The following is a 14,921-nucleotide window of genomic DNA, read 5'->3' on the forward strand; positions in this document are numbered from 1 at the left end:
TCAATATTAAAAGAAAAGATGACATTTTCAAACTTTTCCTATGTACAGCTTGCAATAGCTACATGTAGACATTAACAAAAACCACTCAATTGAAGTGACAAGTAATTTAGTATCACTGCAATAACATCATTTGATGCTGACAGATTCTGTTTACTTAGATCAGATACTATTCCATGCCTGCTGATGATCAAAATAATTAAATCTTGCTTACCTAAATTCTGTTTCCAATTAAAGGAAGTGAAATTACAACAGACAAAATTTTACTTGCTAAGTAATTGAGGGAAAACAATGCATTTCATATATGCATGTTAATAAGTTCCCCACCTTTGAAAAAAATGCTGAAGCCTCTTAACACCAATTTCCAGAAAACTCCATTGTCAAGCTTCAGTGTGCTGAGGTAATGCCAGCTTCTCAAAACCATCATTTATTAATAGAGTATAGTATCCTACCTGCTTGATCTGATCAGATTCTGATATCTGCCCAGCCATATTCTGTTGGTTTGCAGACACCTAATTTTAAAATAAAACTTGTGTCATCATTCAAACACATACAAAAAATATAATATTTGAAGGCTGAATAAAACTTTGCCCTTTTATAAGAGCAGCCACACAACTGTGGTTTCAAAGAAACAAGAATAAGTGGCTACTGTTTCTTAAGTCCCCAGCATGATCTGAATCTAACAAAATGCTACAAGGACGGGCCTACATTTGATTTAAGGAACATCTTATTAAATCTGGTTCAAATTTTACATCTTGTAAAAATAAAATTTTATAAAATCTAAAGCCAATAGAAATGATGCTATAACTTGTAAAGTTCCACTAGAAACAGTGTTTTGGGTTTATTTGTTTTTTCACAAGCCCCCTGTCCAAGATTAAATACATTCAGAGGACTGAAAATACTACCCAACTAGCGAAAGTATATTAGATTTTAGGAACGAAGTCAAATTTTCTCATTTCTTGCCTTTTGCAAATAAACCCAGTGACATGATTCTCCAGTTGAAATTTAGTAAAAAAGTCCAACACAGGGTCTGATACCACACCTTTTCAAGTCCACCTGGCAGTTTTTGTAATCACATTTTTCTATTTCTTTAATGTTGTTCTCCTCTATTGCAGTTAGAAAACTCCGAACAGGTGAAACACATTATACAGAGAAAACAAAATGATCTTTAAGTACACTGCTGTCAGATACACAAAGTAAAGCTGAGGGGCAGGGATTGAGGAAGGGTAGAGAGAGAGAGAGAGAGAGAGAGAGAGCGAGCGCCCTTTAGTTACCTTTCAGTTACAGCAGCCTAGAGTGTTGAGATGACACTCAGGTAAAACAAACACTGTGTAGTATTCTAAATTGATTAATTTAACTACCTCTTGGAAACCAGTTTGTCTTTTTAAAATATCTACTGTTTTAATCATTAGAAAAAAGTAAAACTACAAATGTGTGACTATAGTGAGGTAAAATGTAAGGATTTAAGAAGAAATAAAATATAATTAAAAAGGAAATGAATAACAGATGAGGAAAAGTGAAAGTATGGACACTAATGCAGAGGGAAGAATTTAAGAAGGCATCTTCAGAGATATTCCTTGTACAGTGTGGTAAACAAGTTAAGGCTTGGCAATATCCCTTAAGACTTTTTAGGGGGGAGTTCGGGAACTGCAATTCAAGAACGATGTTGGTAAACTGGACAGGGTTTACAGAAGAGCTCTGAGAATCATTAAAGGATTAGTAAACATGCCTCACAGTGGATTCAAGAAGTTCAACCTGTTTAACTTAATCTTCTCTTTAAGGGGTAACTTGACCATTCTCTGAATGCCTATTTGGGGGACAAGTATTGACAATGGATTCTTCAATCCAGCTCAGAAAGGTGTAACATGATCCACTGGCTGCAAGCTGAAACCTGGCAAATTGAGTCTGGAAAACAGTGTATATGTTCAACAGTGAGGGTAATTAACAATTTGAATAGTTTACTAAGGGACATGGAGTCTCCACTACTGGCAATTTTTAAATCAAGATTGGCCGTTTTTCTAGATATGCTCTAGGATTTATTTTGGGGAAGTTCTAGGGCCTGTGATAATCTAGTCCAGGGGTCTCAAACTCAATTTACTTTTGGCCCAGTGCCAGCTGTCAAACCCTCCCAGCGGGCGAGGGGTCATTCCCCACTGGCAGCAGTTCTGGGGCGCAGTGGTCTCCATGCAAGCCTCCCTGACATGTCCGCTGGCCCCTCCTGCTGCCCTGGACGATTTATAATGTCTTGGGAGCACCCCCTGCCACCACCACAGCTTGGTAGAATAGCCTCTGGCAGCTAGCTCCATGCTACTGCTGGCATATCCCTGTGACCTGGGGAAGGTGTGTGTAGAGCCATCCTGTCCCTAAGGATGTTAAGTACAATTGGTATCAAGTACACGATTAGTTGATAATGAGCCAGTACAACTCTGTAGCAGGAGTGGGGCATGCAGGAAGCCTGGCTCCTAATACATTTAAACTGTAAAGCTGCAGCGAGAGGAGATCCAGTTCCAGTTCACGCAGGTCCCGACTGCTGTGTGTCTGCCTTTCAAATGTAGGAAGAGTGGTCCACTCTTACTCCATATAAAAGGCAGAGCCACAGCACCACTGCCTTCCCTTTCTCCTGCTCCACACCACAGAGCCGGTGCTGGGGGGAGCCAACTTAAAAGCCAGCTTCCCGCCCGCCCCCCAGCACCGGTTCCTGCTCGCCCCCCCTTGCTGCCTTAGATATAGAGGGCGGGAGGGGGACATGCAAGTAGTTGACTCCACTACTCTTACACATTGCCAATTCCTAGGATGGTTTGGGGTAACCACCCCAACCGTCCTATGGATGGGTCAGCCCCACATACTCAGTTAGCTCGTAAGGCCTGGGTGAAGCAGAGTGGAACAAGCTACTTAGCTGCTCTGCTTCCCTGCAGCTCTTGCTGTGGTGAGTTGGGGGGGATGACCACTGCTGCCATCCCATGCCAGGCCCCCTGTAATCCCTGAGTTTGAGTCCATCTTGGGGTAAGGGGTACAATATGGGGAGGGTGGAGTTGGAGAGGGAAGAGACCACCACCCCCACAGGGACTCATTGGCCAGTAGCTGTGCTGGCTGGTTTGTGGAACTGCTCAGGCCATAGATGGCCTGCAGGCTGAGATTTTGAAACTCCTGCTGTAGTCCGACTTTGGGTTTAATACAATGGTCCCTTCTGGCCTGGGAATCAAATCTACGTACATTGAAAGCCATTCCCTTCCTTCCCTCAATGTACACATTGCCTGAGGCTCCCTACAATCCCTATGTGAAATTAACATTAATTTCAGCCTGCCCCTGTTCAGTCAGATAAGCATAACGTTTAGCCAGTTAACTAATTAAAGGGGATTTTACATCCCTATTAAAGACCCAAACAGGGCTCTTAAAAACTAAAAATCTGGAGATATCACCTGCATAGCTAGTTACCTGGTGACATCTGTATCAGATAGGAATGAATGCTACCTCCTAGCCAGGCACAATTTTAAAGAGTGTAGATCTTAAAATCAAACATGACATATCACTTAAAAGCTAGCTGCTTAACAATGAGCAACACTAAACTGAGCTTTTTATATATATCACACTCCTATGCTTAGGGTGGAGAGTAAAGGGTATGGATTTGGAGCCAGCTTCAGTAAGGTAAAGTCAGAACAAAGGTGGGTCATTATTCGTGAGTGTTAAAACCTTATCGTTAAGCCCCATAATCCCCATTAGGGCACAAAAAGCTAATGGCCTCAACTGCAATCACTGCCACTTCCTACATTTTGTATTCTTTTCATCAGATCTGATGTCCTGCCATTTTGTCACTAACTTGACAACTGTGACTGTAAATGTCTTTGAAACACAGACCTGTTGTCCTTAATTGTTATGCATTCCACACTGTGGGTAGTACATTTATATGGCTCTATTGCACACTTCCAGTGGTTGGCACTCCTAATTGGTCTTGTACTTGAAAATATGCTGGTATATTCTTAAGATAAGTTACATTGTACAGCTGAACCTCGCTGTTTCAGGACTCTCTGGTCCAACAACATCCACAGTCTGGCAGGACCACAGATGCTGCTGGACCAGAGAGCCCTGATGGCTGAGAGTGAGAGTTTGGAAGCAGAGAGGCTGGAGGCCAGGGCCAGGAGCGGAGCCAGGCTGGAACTGGGAGTCTGGCTGGGGCCACAGCTAGGCTGGGAAGCTGACAGCCTGGCCAGGGCCAGGAGCAGAGCCAGGTGCTGACAGTTGGATTGGCAGCCAGGAGGGGAGCCCAGCTAGAAGGCTGGTGGCTCCACAGGCAAGACTGGAGGTCAGCTGCAGAGAGGCCAGCACTGACCTCGCTGTTCTGGTGAACTCCCTTGTTCGGGAATCCTTGTTGGTCAGGCGCCAAGGGTGTTGGGCCAGGGAGGTCCAACTCTGTATCATATCTGGTTCTAGTTGTTGTTCACCCCAATCTGCAAGACTAACAGGGAAAAGATTCTAGAATTCAAGGAGAATTATCCATCTGGAATGTTAGTTATGGTGGCAATGGCTAAACTTAAGTGGTTGCTCAAAGCACTCAGTGTGTGTCAGTTGTAAGGCTTGTACTAGCTCAGCCTCAAAATGGTAGAGGACTGCTATGAGCTAAACATGACTGCAAATGTAGGTGCTGCATTTAACATGAGTCACCTTAGGGGAGGAACATAGCATATCGTTGGACTATACAGCAGCATGCCACGAATGTCCTGCACCAAAGAAATACAAATGCGTAAGATAACATCATTTCTTAATATGTTAGCATTACTACTAACATTTTCAATATATCAAAGCCATTTTTCAGTGTTTTTAAAATGCTGAAACAAGAATAGTTAAGAATTAAGGTTTTTTTACTGTTAAGCGTAAGAGCTTTTCTCCCACCATGATCCTCCTTCCAAAGGGAGTAACAGACCTTGAGCCAGTTAGACCCTAATGCCTGTACACATGGCATTTCCAGCCTCTCCAGCTTTGCTTTAGACACTGAAATATGTTTTAAAATGCCCTTTTACTGGCTGCCACTCCCATTGCCATGGAAACTTTTGAGCTCCAGGTAATCATAGCTCTAAGAAACCTGCTTTTCTTTTTATAAAAACAATGATTAGATTAATGCTTCCCACCCAGAGATGAGCTAATCATTCCTCTGTTTCCCTGGCAGTGGGAGCAGCAGCAAGCACCGCAGTTGTCAGAACTTCTCTAAAATTTCAGAAGCCTGGAAATGCCATTTCCCCAGCGGTAGCTACAGCCTGTAGGAGGCCACAGGCTCCTGAGCACAATGGTTCTGTGCCATTTACTAGGCTAGAATATTTGATTCTCACTGCCATCAGACTGGGTCTATGTGGCTAAAATCCCAGCAGTGATGATGAGCATGAAAGGTGCAGACATTTACAGTGTCTGAAGAGGCTAGTAGATTGAGATAATCAGCACCACATGTGTCTATTACCTAATTTAGAGATTTGAAGCCACTGGGAGCATTTCCCTTGGAAACTGGATAGGCATCTCTCCCCCCCGTTTCTTCTATATGAAGCCAATTAACAGCTTTATTGACAAACTATACAATCATGGCTTGTTATAAAGGTTCAGCCATGTCATGCTGAATTATAATCCGTTGAGGTAGAGCTTCAGAAATGCATTTACTGACCCTAATCAAAGTACAACTACACAGAAAACTGAGACTGGGAGCAATTAACACTAAAATTAAATGAAGGCTGTGACAACGTAAGACCTGGGAAATTCTGTGTTAAGCATTAGTGTAACTTTAGGTCATCCAACAATAGTTATAACCACCATATTTAAAAAGGAGGGCTTTGGAGCTCCCTCTTGTGCTTGAAAGTCAGGGCACATGTCATCTGTACCTTTCAATTACAGTAAAACTCCATTAGTCCAGCATCCAATGCTCCGGGACTCCTGATGGTCCGGCACCATCAGGAACCCGGAGGTGCTGGGGCAGCCGGACAGGCTTCCCTCATTCAGCTGCTGTTGAAACTGACCAGCAGCTGAATCGGGGAAGCCGGGAGCAGAGCAGCTGGGGTGCTGCCAGGTTGGTCTGGTAGCGCTGACCCTCGAAGCGCCAAAGGACGGCGATGCGGGACCAACCCAGCAGGACCCCAGCTGCTCTGCCCCAGGGGTCCCCAATTCAGCCACTGCTGAAACAGATCAGCAGCTGATTCCAAGAAGCCCAGGGCAGAGCTGCTCTGCCCCGGGCTTCCTGGAATCAGCCACTGATCTGTTTCAGCAGCGGCTGAATTTGGGACCCCTGGGGCAGAGCAGCTGGGGTGCTGCCGGGTTGGTCCCGCAGCACCGAGGGGCGGCGCTACAGGACCAACCCGGCAGCACCCCAGCTGCTTTGCCCCAGGCGTCGGGATTCAGCCGCTGCTGAAACTGACCAGCAACAGCTGAATCAGGGACTCCTGGGACAGAGCCTGACTATCATAAGGGGGGGGCTATGAAGGGTATGGGGTGGCATCCCCTCCCACGCCACTACAGACCCCTCATTGCCCCCCCCTTCTGATAGTCCGGCATATCTGATAATCCGGCACCCCCTGGGTCCTAAAGGTGCCGGATTATCAGAAGTTTACTGTACTTTGTTATTGTTTTATTTCAACCTTGTGTGATGCTCTTCATATAATTATGCATAAAATATTTTTATTCTAAGTAATACAGAAATTATACTCAAATACTGCATGCATTATACCCCAGGGCACAAGGTCAGCAGGACAGATTCATCCCTGAAACAAGCAAGTTCCAGTCTATGTAAGTGGACAATAAAATGCCAACGAAGTCTGTGCAGACAGGAAAAAGGAGTCTGAATTTGTCCTTTTCTCTCCCCATTCTATTCACAATTAGTTATTACTTACATTTATTATCTTGTGTGTAACAGGGAATTCCAGGCAGAATAACTATTTATTCCTAATTTTGAAATTATATCGTTTAATTTCTGAATCTCTAACGAAGATAAGATCAAATATATTAGCGCCTTTAATGAATTTTGAAAGCCTGTCTCAGGTCATGATGAAGTCTCTTCTCTTGCATCAAGAATAAGTGCAATAGATTAACTTTTCTCCAAAACTTACATTCTTCAGACTATTTCAGGGCTACTCAACTTCAGAAGCCCTGGAGGCCACAATGATATAACGCATGCTGAGGGCCACAACTTAAGTGTTGTTGCATATACATGGAAACATATCTGCAAATAGCTTCTTTCACACCGACAGGCATGAATACAACGATTAAGGCAAGACTACAGAATATGCAGGCCCCATTTAAGTCAGCTCTACTGATATTAATAAAATGCAATATTTACCTTATTTCCACCTACATGAAGCACTTTTAATGAGCAATGACAGTCCAGGAAGTTAACTACTAAAACACATATCAGCAGAAGACCATTATATTGACTTGCCATTGTGGAGCACGTTCCCAGTGGAGGTCATATTCAAAGGATCCCACCTGCAGGCCACGTGTTGAGTCCTGTGTGAACCCAAACCGCACCATGGGCTGCATGTTGAGTAGCCCTGGACTATTTCATACTATTGAATCCTGCATCTCTTTCAAATGTTGCACAATAACCAGCATCAAACAATGCACACACTACTTTTTTACTTCCTACCTGGAGCAGATTATATTAATAGTATCTTTTCTAGGCCTCCAGATACCCTGGTTTACTATACGGCCAGATTTCTTCAGAAGGTATAAACAGTTATGTAATGTGGTGCCTACATAAAAACTATATTCATACATGACTGCATTGGGGAAAAAAGCTTCTGAGTGGATGCATCTCAACCATATTTGTTGCATATAAGTCTCATGAAAGTAGGTTACAACCGCAGTTGTAATTGTGTAGAGCCTAAACAATAACTGCAAATAAGTGTTGTGAAGTATCATTGTGGTCCCTGGAGCTTTCAAAGTTGAGTAGCCCTGGCCTGGTGGATAACGCACAGGACCTGTACTATGGAGACATGGGTTCCATTTTTAGGTCTGCCATTACATTGGTGGATGATACTGATAAATGATTTTACCTCCCAATGCCTCATTTTCCCTGTCTGTAAAATAGGGACAAAAATACTCTGACTTTCTCTCTGCTTTGAAATCTATGGATGAAAATCACAAAGTATGAGCTAAATATTAGTGAAAACTGCTGTATGAAGCCATAGCAATGCCTGGTCAAATAGAGACTTAATATCAGAGACAGATTTTTTTGCTATAGATACTTAAGGATTGAAATCTTCCTATTTTAAGAGCTCTTTGAATTAAAGTCTGCAGGCAACAGAACCTCACCCACATACTCCTGACATATAAAATATATGAACTTCTTTAGGAAATTATTAAAGTATCATAAAATAAATAACCATGAGATACAATACTGTACTTTGGACAAATACTCTGGGCTGTTATGAGAAAGGTCAAATTACATGATCACAGTGATTTCTTCTGGCTTTAGAATATATTAAAAACAATGCTGCTACTATCCTATTTATATAGGGTGAATGACCTTCACAGTAGGTTATCACAAAGCTCTTACAGTTCTTCAGCTATCTTGTGCTTATCTCATGATATCTCACGCTACTGTGGGGGTCTTTAGCCTATGGAATGTAACAGTCTAATCTTCAACGGGCTGTAGTATTTTGGTCAAGTTTAGTGTGTGGGTGTTATAGGTGGCCTATGACATACAGGAGGTCATGTTAAGTGATGGAGTGGTCTTACTCTACGACAATGGATATATTTACAGCAATTCTTCAAAATGCTAAATCTATTTCAGGGAATCAGGTCGCTCCGTGGCACCTGAGCATCTGCCACATAAAATTGCTAGCAACGGCAAAGTCTTTTTAGGTCTCCATGTTGCGTCTTCTTTTTCAGGCAGAAAAGTCTAATCTGTACAAGATCCCCTGGCGTGCCACTCCGTTCCCTCGACAGCCTGAGTAGCCCTGAACCGTGCACCTGGGCTGCAACCACGAGGCGACGGGCCCCGGGAGTCTCGGCAGAGCTAGAAACACGCGAGGAGGCGGCAGGGAACGGGTCTAACAGCGTCCTGCTCCCCACAGCCTCTCCTGACAGTTAGCCCCCAGCCAGGGAGCAGCAGCACCGCCCCACCACACAGGGGAAACTGAGGCACCCCCACCCCGGTCACACAGGCCCAGGGAGGGAACCCAGGCGGATTCGCTTGACCTTGGCGTCCCGAGGCTGCCCGGGTGCAGGGCCCCACCCAGGGCGCTCACGGCCCGCCCCCGCCTAGGGAATCGGGGCTCGCTCCGCTACTCACCCGCTCTACACTCAGCGCCTGTCCACCACCCCGAACACGTGGGGAACCGGCAGCTTCAGCTCCTCCTTCCGCCCCGTAAATTCGCTACGTTTTGCCCCGCCCTTCGCGTGGACACGAATCGGCACATAGGGGTCCGCCGATAGATTTACCTCGTCCCGTGGAGCAAGGGGGTGTCGCTCTGTAAAGTGTCCCCCTTGCTCCGGAAGTGCCTCGGGGGGCCACAATAAGGAGGCGCGGCCTTTCCGGAACAAGCTGCGCCCGGAGTACAGAGCTGAGACATAGGCGGCTTTTACAGCATTAACGCGGAGGGCGGTTGATTGTATCGCGGACAATAAGGAAGGGGGACCACGTAGCGCTAGAGAACAGTCTTCCCGTGAGAGGCGGCTTTACGCATGCGCAGTGGACATGCGTCTCGCGCGAGCGGATCCCACCGCGCATGCGTTTGGATGGGCGGGGTGGGGAGCGGTGCCTGGCAGCCTGCAGTCGCGCATGGGCGCGCGGTGCGGCCTGGGAAAGGATCGGGCGGGGTGGTGCCGCTGAGGTGGAAGCGGCGGGCGTTGTCGATGTAGCTGGTGTTGTTACCTTGGTAACCAGCATTTCCGGGGGCTGCGGGAAAGGGTTTGAATGAGGGTGTGCTGCAGCTTCCGGGGGAAAAGAGCGGTGGGTGTGAGGGGCAGAAAGGGAGTGAGCCTGTGCCCTGCTGGTGGGGGGAGCCGTGGGGGGTTGTGCACTCTGTGCCCGGGGGGGGGGGTTAGGAGAGGGAGGGGGCGTGACCCTGTGCCCTGGCAGGAGATAGTGGGGGTGGGAGGGGAGCCTGCGGGGGGGGGGGAGCAGTTGGGGGGGGACATGCGCGGGAATTTGCGCCCTGGCGTGGGGAGAAGGGCGTCCCAATTCTCAACATGTAAGTTGCATCCTGTTCTCACTTTATCGCTATTGCTGCAGGTTGGCGCTGCACCAAATGACGGTGGCTTTAGGCATATCGGAGCCAGTTGGGATAGATAGTCCCTGCTCCCTCCCGTAGTAAAACGGCGAGGGCTGAGACGCAGGAGGTAACTAGTTGCATATATTGGCTTAGATCGCGTGGTAATTTGTCAGAGCCTGACAGCCTGGTAAATATCTCTCACACTGCTCTCCTCCACCTCAGTTCTTATTTCTTTAATCCTAGTTATTGTGATGTGGGTGCCCCATCCATAATACTGTAAATGCATGGTCATGAATAAACTGCCACTTTTAATTTGATAATCATGTTATTAAATTCCATTAATAGGTTGATTGAGGGTTGAAAGCTGCATTGTGGGCTCTTCATGGAGGGGGAAAGTAATTCCAGTATCAGCCTGGACTCTATGGCTAGTGTCACAGCTGGCGACGTACTTATCCGCTCCACTAGTCTCCACACAAAAGAAAAACACACTGGCACTTGGACAGCAGCTACTGACTGCAGTAAAAAAAGAGTTAAAATTTCAGTAAAGAAGCTTCGTGAAGTGTCTTCTCCCTACCAGGCAGATGGTGCAGCTTTGATAAAAGACAAAACATCATATATTCCTCCAGCATTGTCAGCAAACAAATTTCAGCTGAATAGATCAACTGTCACTGCTTCCAACAGCATTACACAAAGTATGTGGTCAAACTCCTTTTCTCTGGGGTAATTTGTCTAATCAAATTATTTTCCTAGCATGTCATTTATGGACATATTTATATTAGGAATGTTCTTTGTAAAGATGTATATCAATTCACTATACTGTTTTTAGGGGATGTTAAAATGCGGCCATTTGTATAAATGTGTAACTGCTGTACTTCTGCAAGTCTGTTGCAAGTCCTTCTGTAGCACTGTATTGGAGGAAAGATCTCAAGCGTTAGCTTTCTCTGTCTCTTTAAAAATGATAGATTAATTTGTTCTGAGACAGAATTAATAGATTTCCCAGTGTATGACAACCAAACCCTACTGAGATTAGAAAGAATATTTACTGTCAGTTTAGAGAGTAATAGAAAGGTGCTAGATATTAAATGCTTGATGTGGATACAGGCAGTACTCGGGTTACGTACAAGATAGGGGCTACGTCTACACTGGCCACAATTTCCAGAAAAGGGATGCAAATCTACTTCGAAGTAGGAATAAGAGATCCTCTGGAAAAGGGCTTTATTCCGGAGGATCGCGCCAGTCTAGATGCTTTTTTTCCGGCTTTTCCCCAAGCCGGAAAAAAAGCGGCGGACATGTTTATTTAAATCCGCGGGGGATATTTAAATCCCCCGCGGATTTCCCTATCCTGACTTACCTGATTTGCATCCCTTTTCCGGAAATTGTGGCCAGTGTAGACGTAGCCAGGGACTGTAGGTTTGTTCTTAAGTTGAATTTGTATGTAAGTCGGAACTGGCACATATTTTGGGGGGGGGGGGACGGGGAGCTAGAGTTAGGTGGAAAAGACCCTGATTCTCATCCAACTTCCTTATTCTAATCAAAACAGTATGTGTTTTTCTATGAAGGTTTTTTTGGTTGATATTTTAATTAAAAATTGATCATAAGTTTCAGTGTTTCATGCTATATCCAAATCTTCCTTTTGGGGTACCTGAAAGATCCCAGTTATTCATTTAATAGTCAGAAATTTTGTTTTTTATAACTAAAAAAAGTTTATTCAATGCATATTACTGTTCCAAATAGAATTTGCTACAGATGGTTCAGTAAAATGGGCATTAAGTGTAATCGATAGTCATTGGAGAGCACAGTGAAATATTGATACAATCAAAGCTGTTGTTGTATTCTGCTGAGCAGAAAATGGAAATCCCTTCCTGTGAAGTGTGTGTGTGTGTGTGTGTGTGTGTGAATTTATCCACAGGATTAATTTTAAAGAAAAATTCTGTGTTGGGAACAGTTTAGCCACAGGTGGGTCTTCATTGTCCACTCACCCACTTTGCAACCAGACCCATCGCCTCGGGGCTTACCCTGCTCCGCTCCAGCCAGGGTGTGGGGTTGGGGCTTATCCCCTCTTCCCTTCTGTCCTGCTCCTCCCCATTCTTGCCCACCCACACCATTGGGTAATTTTTCAGCTTCACCTCTGCCAGGCTGGAAGGGACTTGTTAATTTCACGTGACGCTAACAAGATACTTGCAGCTCTAGTGCTGAAGAGGGAAAGAGCTGTTGCTCCCAAGGTGGGGACTGTAACACAATGGGTCTCTCTGCCTGCTGCTCCTGCTGTTCCTTAGGAAATTAATTTTTTGGTCTGGGGTGCCCCCTTTTGCTGGTGTCTTGTTCCCCCCAGCAGACCCGCATCCTCCGCGGCGAGAAAAGCCGCTCCGCGTCTCCCTGGTCTGCTGGGGGGAAGTGCCCCCTGCGCCGCCGGAGGCGGCGACAGTGGGGGAGGCACCCTGCACTAAGTGCGTCCCCCCTCCCCCCGTTTGTAACTAGGGTTCTGACGTAAGTCGGATTGATGTAACCCGGGGACTGCCCGTATTTCAAAAAAGTCATTCTAGTGACACACAGTTTTAGTTTCATAATATTTTCATGTTAAAAGGAATACCTTTAACTTGAAAGGTAGTCAGGTTTTTTTTAATGTGTTTGAAATGAGTTTCAGATATTACAGTTTCCCCATATTCTTCCAGGTAATTATTGTGATTATTAAAATTAGAATTTTACACTTGTTTTTTTCCTGGTTGTTGCTTTGTGAAAGTCCTACAAAAACAGTTGAACTTTATTAACTACTTACACAGATGAAACAGTGAAACTGACAAATATACAAAGTAAACTAAAAACAAATAGTACATAATTTCGTCTAATTAAGTTCTAGTAAGTTTTGGTACTTATTACAATAGTAAGTAAAGCATTTTCAGTTAATTTTTTTTAAGTTGATGACATGCCTTTAACAGTGTTTCTTCTTTTTTAAATGTATCTTAGATGTCTGTCAGGTAATATAATACGTAGCTTTAGCTAGCACCTAGAAACTAAAGTTCATTTAAAATGGCTAAATATGAGTAATACACAACACTTTTTTTATTTTAGCTGGCCAGAGTAGGTTGGCTGAAAGAAATTCAGAACATCTTCTTTCATTAGACAGTGATATGGAACCCACACTACTGTCACAGAAGGTCAGAAAAGTTACTGTTCTATTCCTGATTCGTCTGTCCTTAATTGTATACCATACTTGCATCTCAAAAGATTTTTATATAAGATTTTAATTAAGCCTGCCGCTCCTTATACATTTAAAAAGCTAGTGCCAATGGGGGGGACCCGGCCTGGCCTAGGAATTAGCTGTCCGTGCTCGTGCTGGGGCCCCCACACTGCACTTCTGCTATTTAAATGTAGTAAGAGCCTGCCGGCTGTTAATACATTTAAAAGGCAGAGCCACAGCGGAGTTAGCTCCTAAGGCCGGGAGCTAACCCTGCTGTGGCTCCCCTACTTATCGACTAGTCGATGGATTGATTAAACTAAATTTAACGTCCATAATGCCCATGCATAATCTTTGTAGGATCTGAGCCTTTGTATTTTTAACCTATCTAGTGTATAGTGAGTATGCATGCCTCTTTTTCTTATGTTACTCCTACAGTAATTGGTTTTTCAAATTATGGTATAATTAGTCTTATAAAATTTTTGCTCCTTCAGTTGCACAAATCAGTACGATTTCCTGAAGACCTTTAATATGGCTATTTATTTATTTATTTATTTATTTATTGCTTCCTGACCTCATTCATTTAAATAGATATTACAGTAGACTTCCGATAATCCGGCACCTTTGGGATCTAGGTGGTGCCGGATTATCAAATATGCCAGAGTATCGGGAGGTACTCCGGCGGGAGGCTGTGACTGGTCCGGGACCTGCACTGTGTCCAGGGGGTGGGCAGGGAACGGCGCGGCGAGGGGCAAACCCTCCGCCATTTTGCAGGAAGGTGGAGGAAGCCCCACGCCACTGCCGAGAGTTTCCAGGTGGGAAGCAGGCTCCCCACCCGTCAGACTGCAATAGTTATCGCCAAGTGGGGGGTGAGGGGTGGCACTGCGGGACCAACCCGGCAGCACCCCAGCTGTTCTGCTCTGCTGCTTGTCCACCACTAGTCAGTTTCGGCAGCGGCGGACTTGGGGAACCGGTGGAGTAGAGCAGCTGGGGTGCTGCCGGGTTGGTCCCGCAGCGCCGCCCCTCACCCCCCTGCTTGGCGCCCAGCAGCCCCCCAGCTGCTCTTCTCCACCCCGCCACTTCTCCAAGTTCGCTGCTGCTGAAACTGACTAGAATGGTATTCTATGATTCTGTATCAATCTATTTAGTTTTTTTTAATATTTAAGTCTGACCCTTTTTAGCTCAGTTTCTCCTTTTGTATTTGCTCTGTTTACTAGTCTGTATTTTTTGAGGTCTGTTTTTAGTGAATCCATTGTACATGGTCATGTGTAAAAATAAAATTCTCCTGTGGTGTGATGGGACTGCAAATGAATTTCTCCGTAACTCAGACTAGATCCAGTGACAATTAGTAGTGACAAATAGGACTTGTAGCTATTAGCCCTATTCATAGGCTGAAACAGTGACTGCAGGGCACTGTGTTCTACAGACCATGTGTGAGGGGTCTGCAAAAGATGACTCTGAAAAGAAAGTTTCAGATCCCAAAAAAGTATTCTGTTTTTGTTTGTTTTTATTCAAAAGTATGTGAATGCTCCCACCTACAGGTCAAAACCCAGAAGTGTTGTCGT

The 14,921-nt window shown here is 44.9% G+C and overlaps 2 protein-coding genes across 16 annotated transcripts in view; one reads left to right on the forward strand and one right to left on the reverse strand.

The window, feature by feature from the left end:
* The window catches only part of TIMM9 (translocase of inner mitochondrial membrane 9), a 12,323-nt gene extending 2,984 nt beyond the window's left edge, over window positions 1-9,339 (reverse strand). Inside the window, exons 1-3 of the mRNA XM_006135249.4 lie at window positions 9,260-9,339; window positions 4,657-4,712; window positions 450-509 (exon numbers count right to left, since the gene is read on the reverse strand). Coding sequence (XP_006135311.2) covers window positions 450-509; window positions 4,657-4,677 — 81 coding nt within the window. The 5' untranslated portion in view covers window positions 4,678-4,712; window positions 9,260-9,339. The remainder of the gene's footprint in view (window positions 1-449; window positions 510-4,656; window positions 4,713-9,259) is intronic.
* A 45-nt stretch (window positions 9,340-9,384) lies between these two features.
* KIAA0586 (KIAA0586 ortholog) overlaps window positions 9,385-14,921 on the forward strand; it is a 115,593-nt gene continuing 110,056 nt past the window's right edge. For 8 of the 15 annotated variants that reach the window (XM_075926295.1, XM_075926308.1, XM_075926305.1 and 5 more), the window contains exons 1-4: window positions 9,385-9,919; window positions 10,202-10,308; window positions 10,527-10,873; window positions 13,251-13,336. In XM_075926295.1, coding sequence (XP_075782410.1) covers window positions 10,564-10,873; window positions 13,251-13,336 — 396 coding nt within the window. In that variant the 5' untranslated portion in view covers window positions 9,385-9,919; window positions 10,202-10,308; window positions 10,527-10,563. Of the gene's footprint in view, window positions 9,920-10,089; window positions 10,309-10,526; window positions 10,874-13,250; window positions 13,337-14,921 lie in introns of those variants that run through there. The other 7 variants (XM_075926296.1, XM_075926298.1, XM_075926301.1 and 4 more) reach the window with 7 other exon arrangements.

Source organism: Pelodiscus sinensis, chromosome 4 (genome assembly GCF_049634645.1).
Source record: "Pelodiscus sinensis isolate JC-2024 chromosome 4, ASM4963464v1, whole genome shotgun sequence".
Classification (NCBI taxonomy): Eukaryota; Metazoa; Chordata; order Testudines; family Trionychidae; genus Pelodiscus; species Pelodiscus sinensis.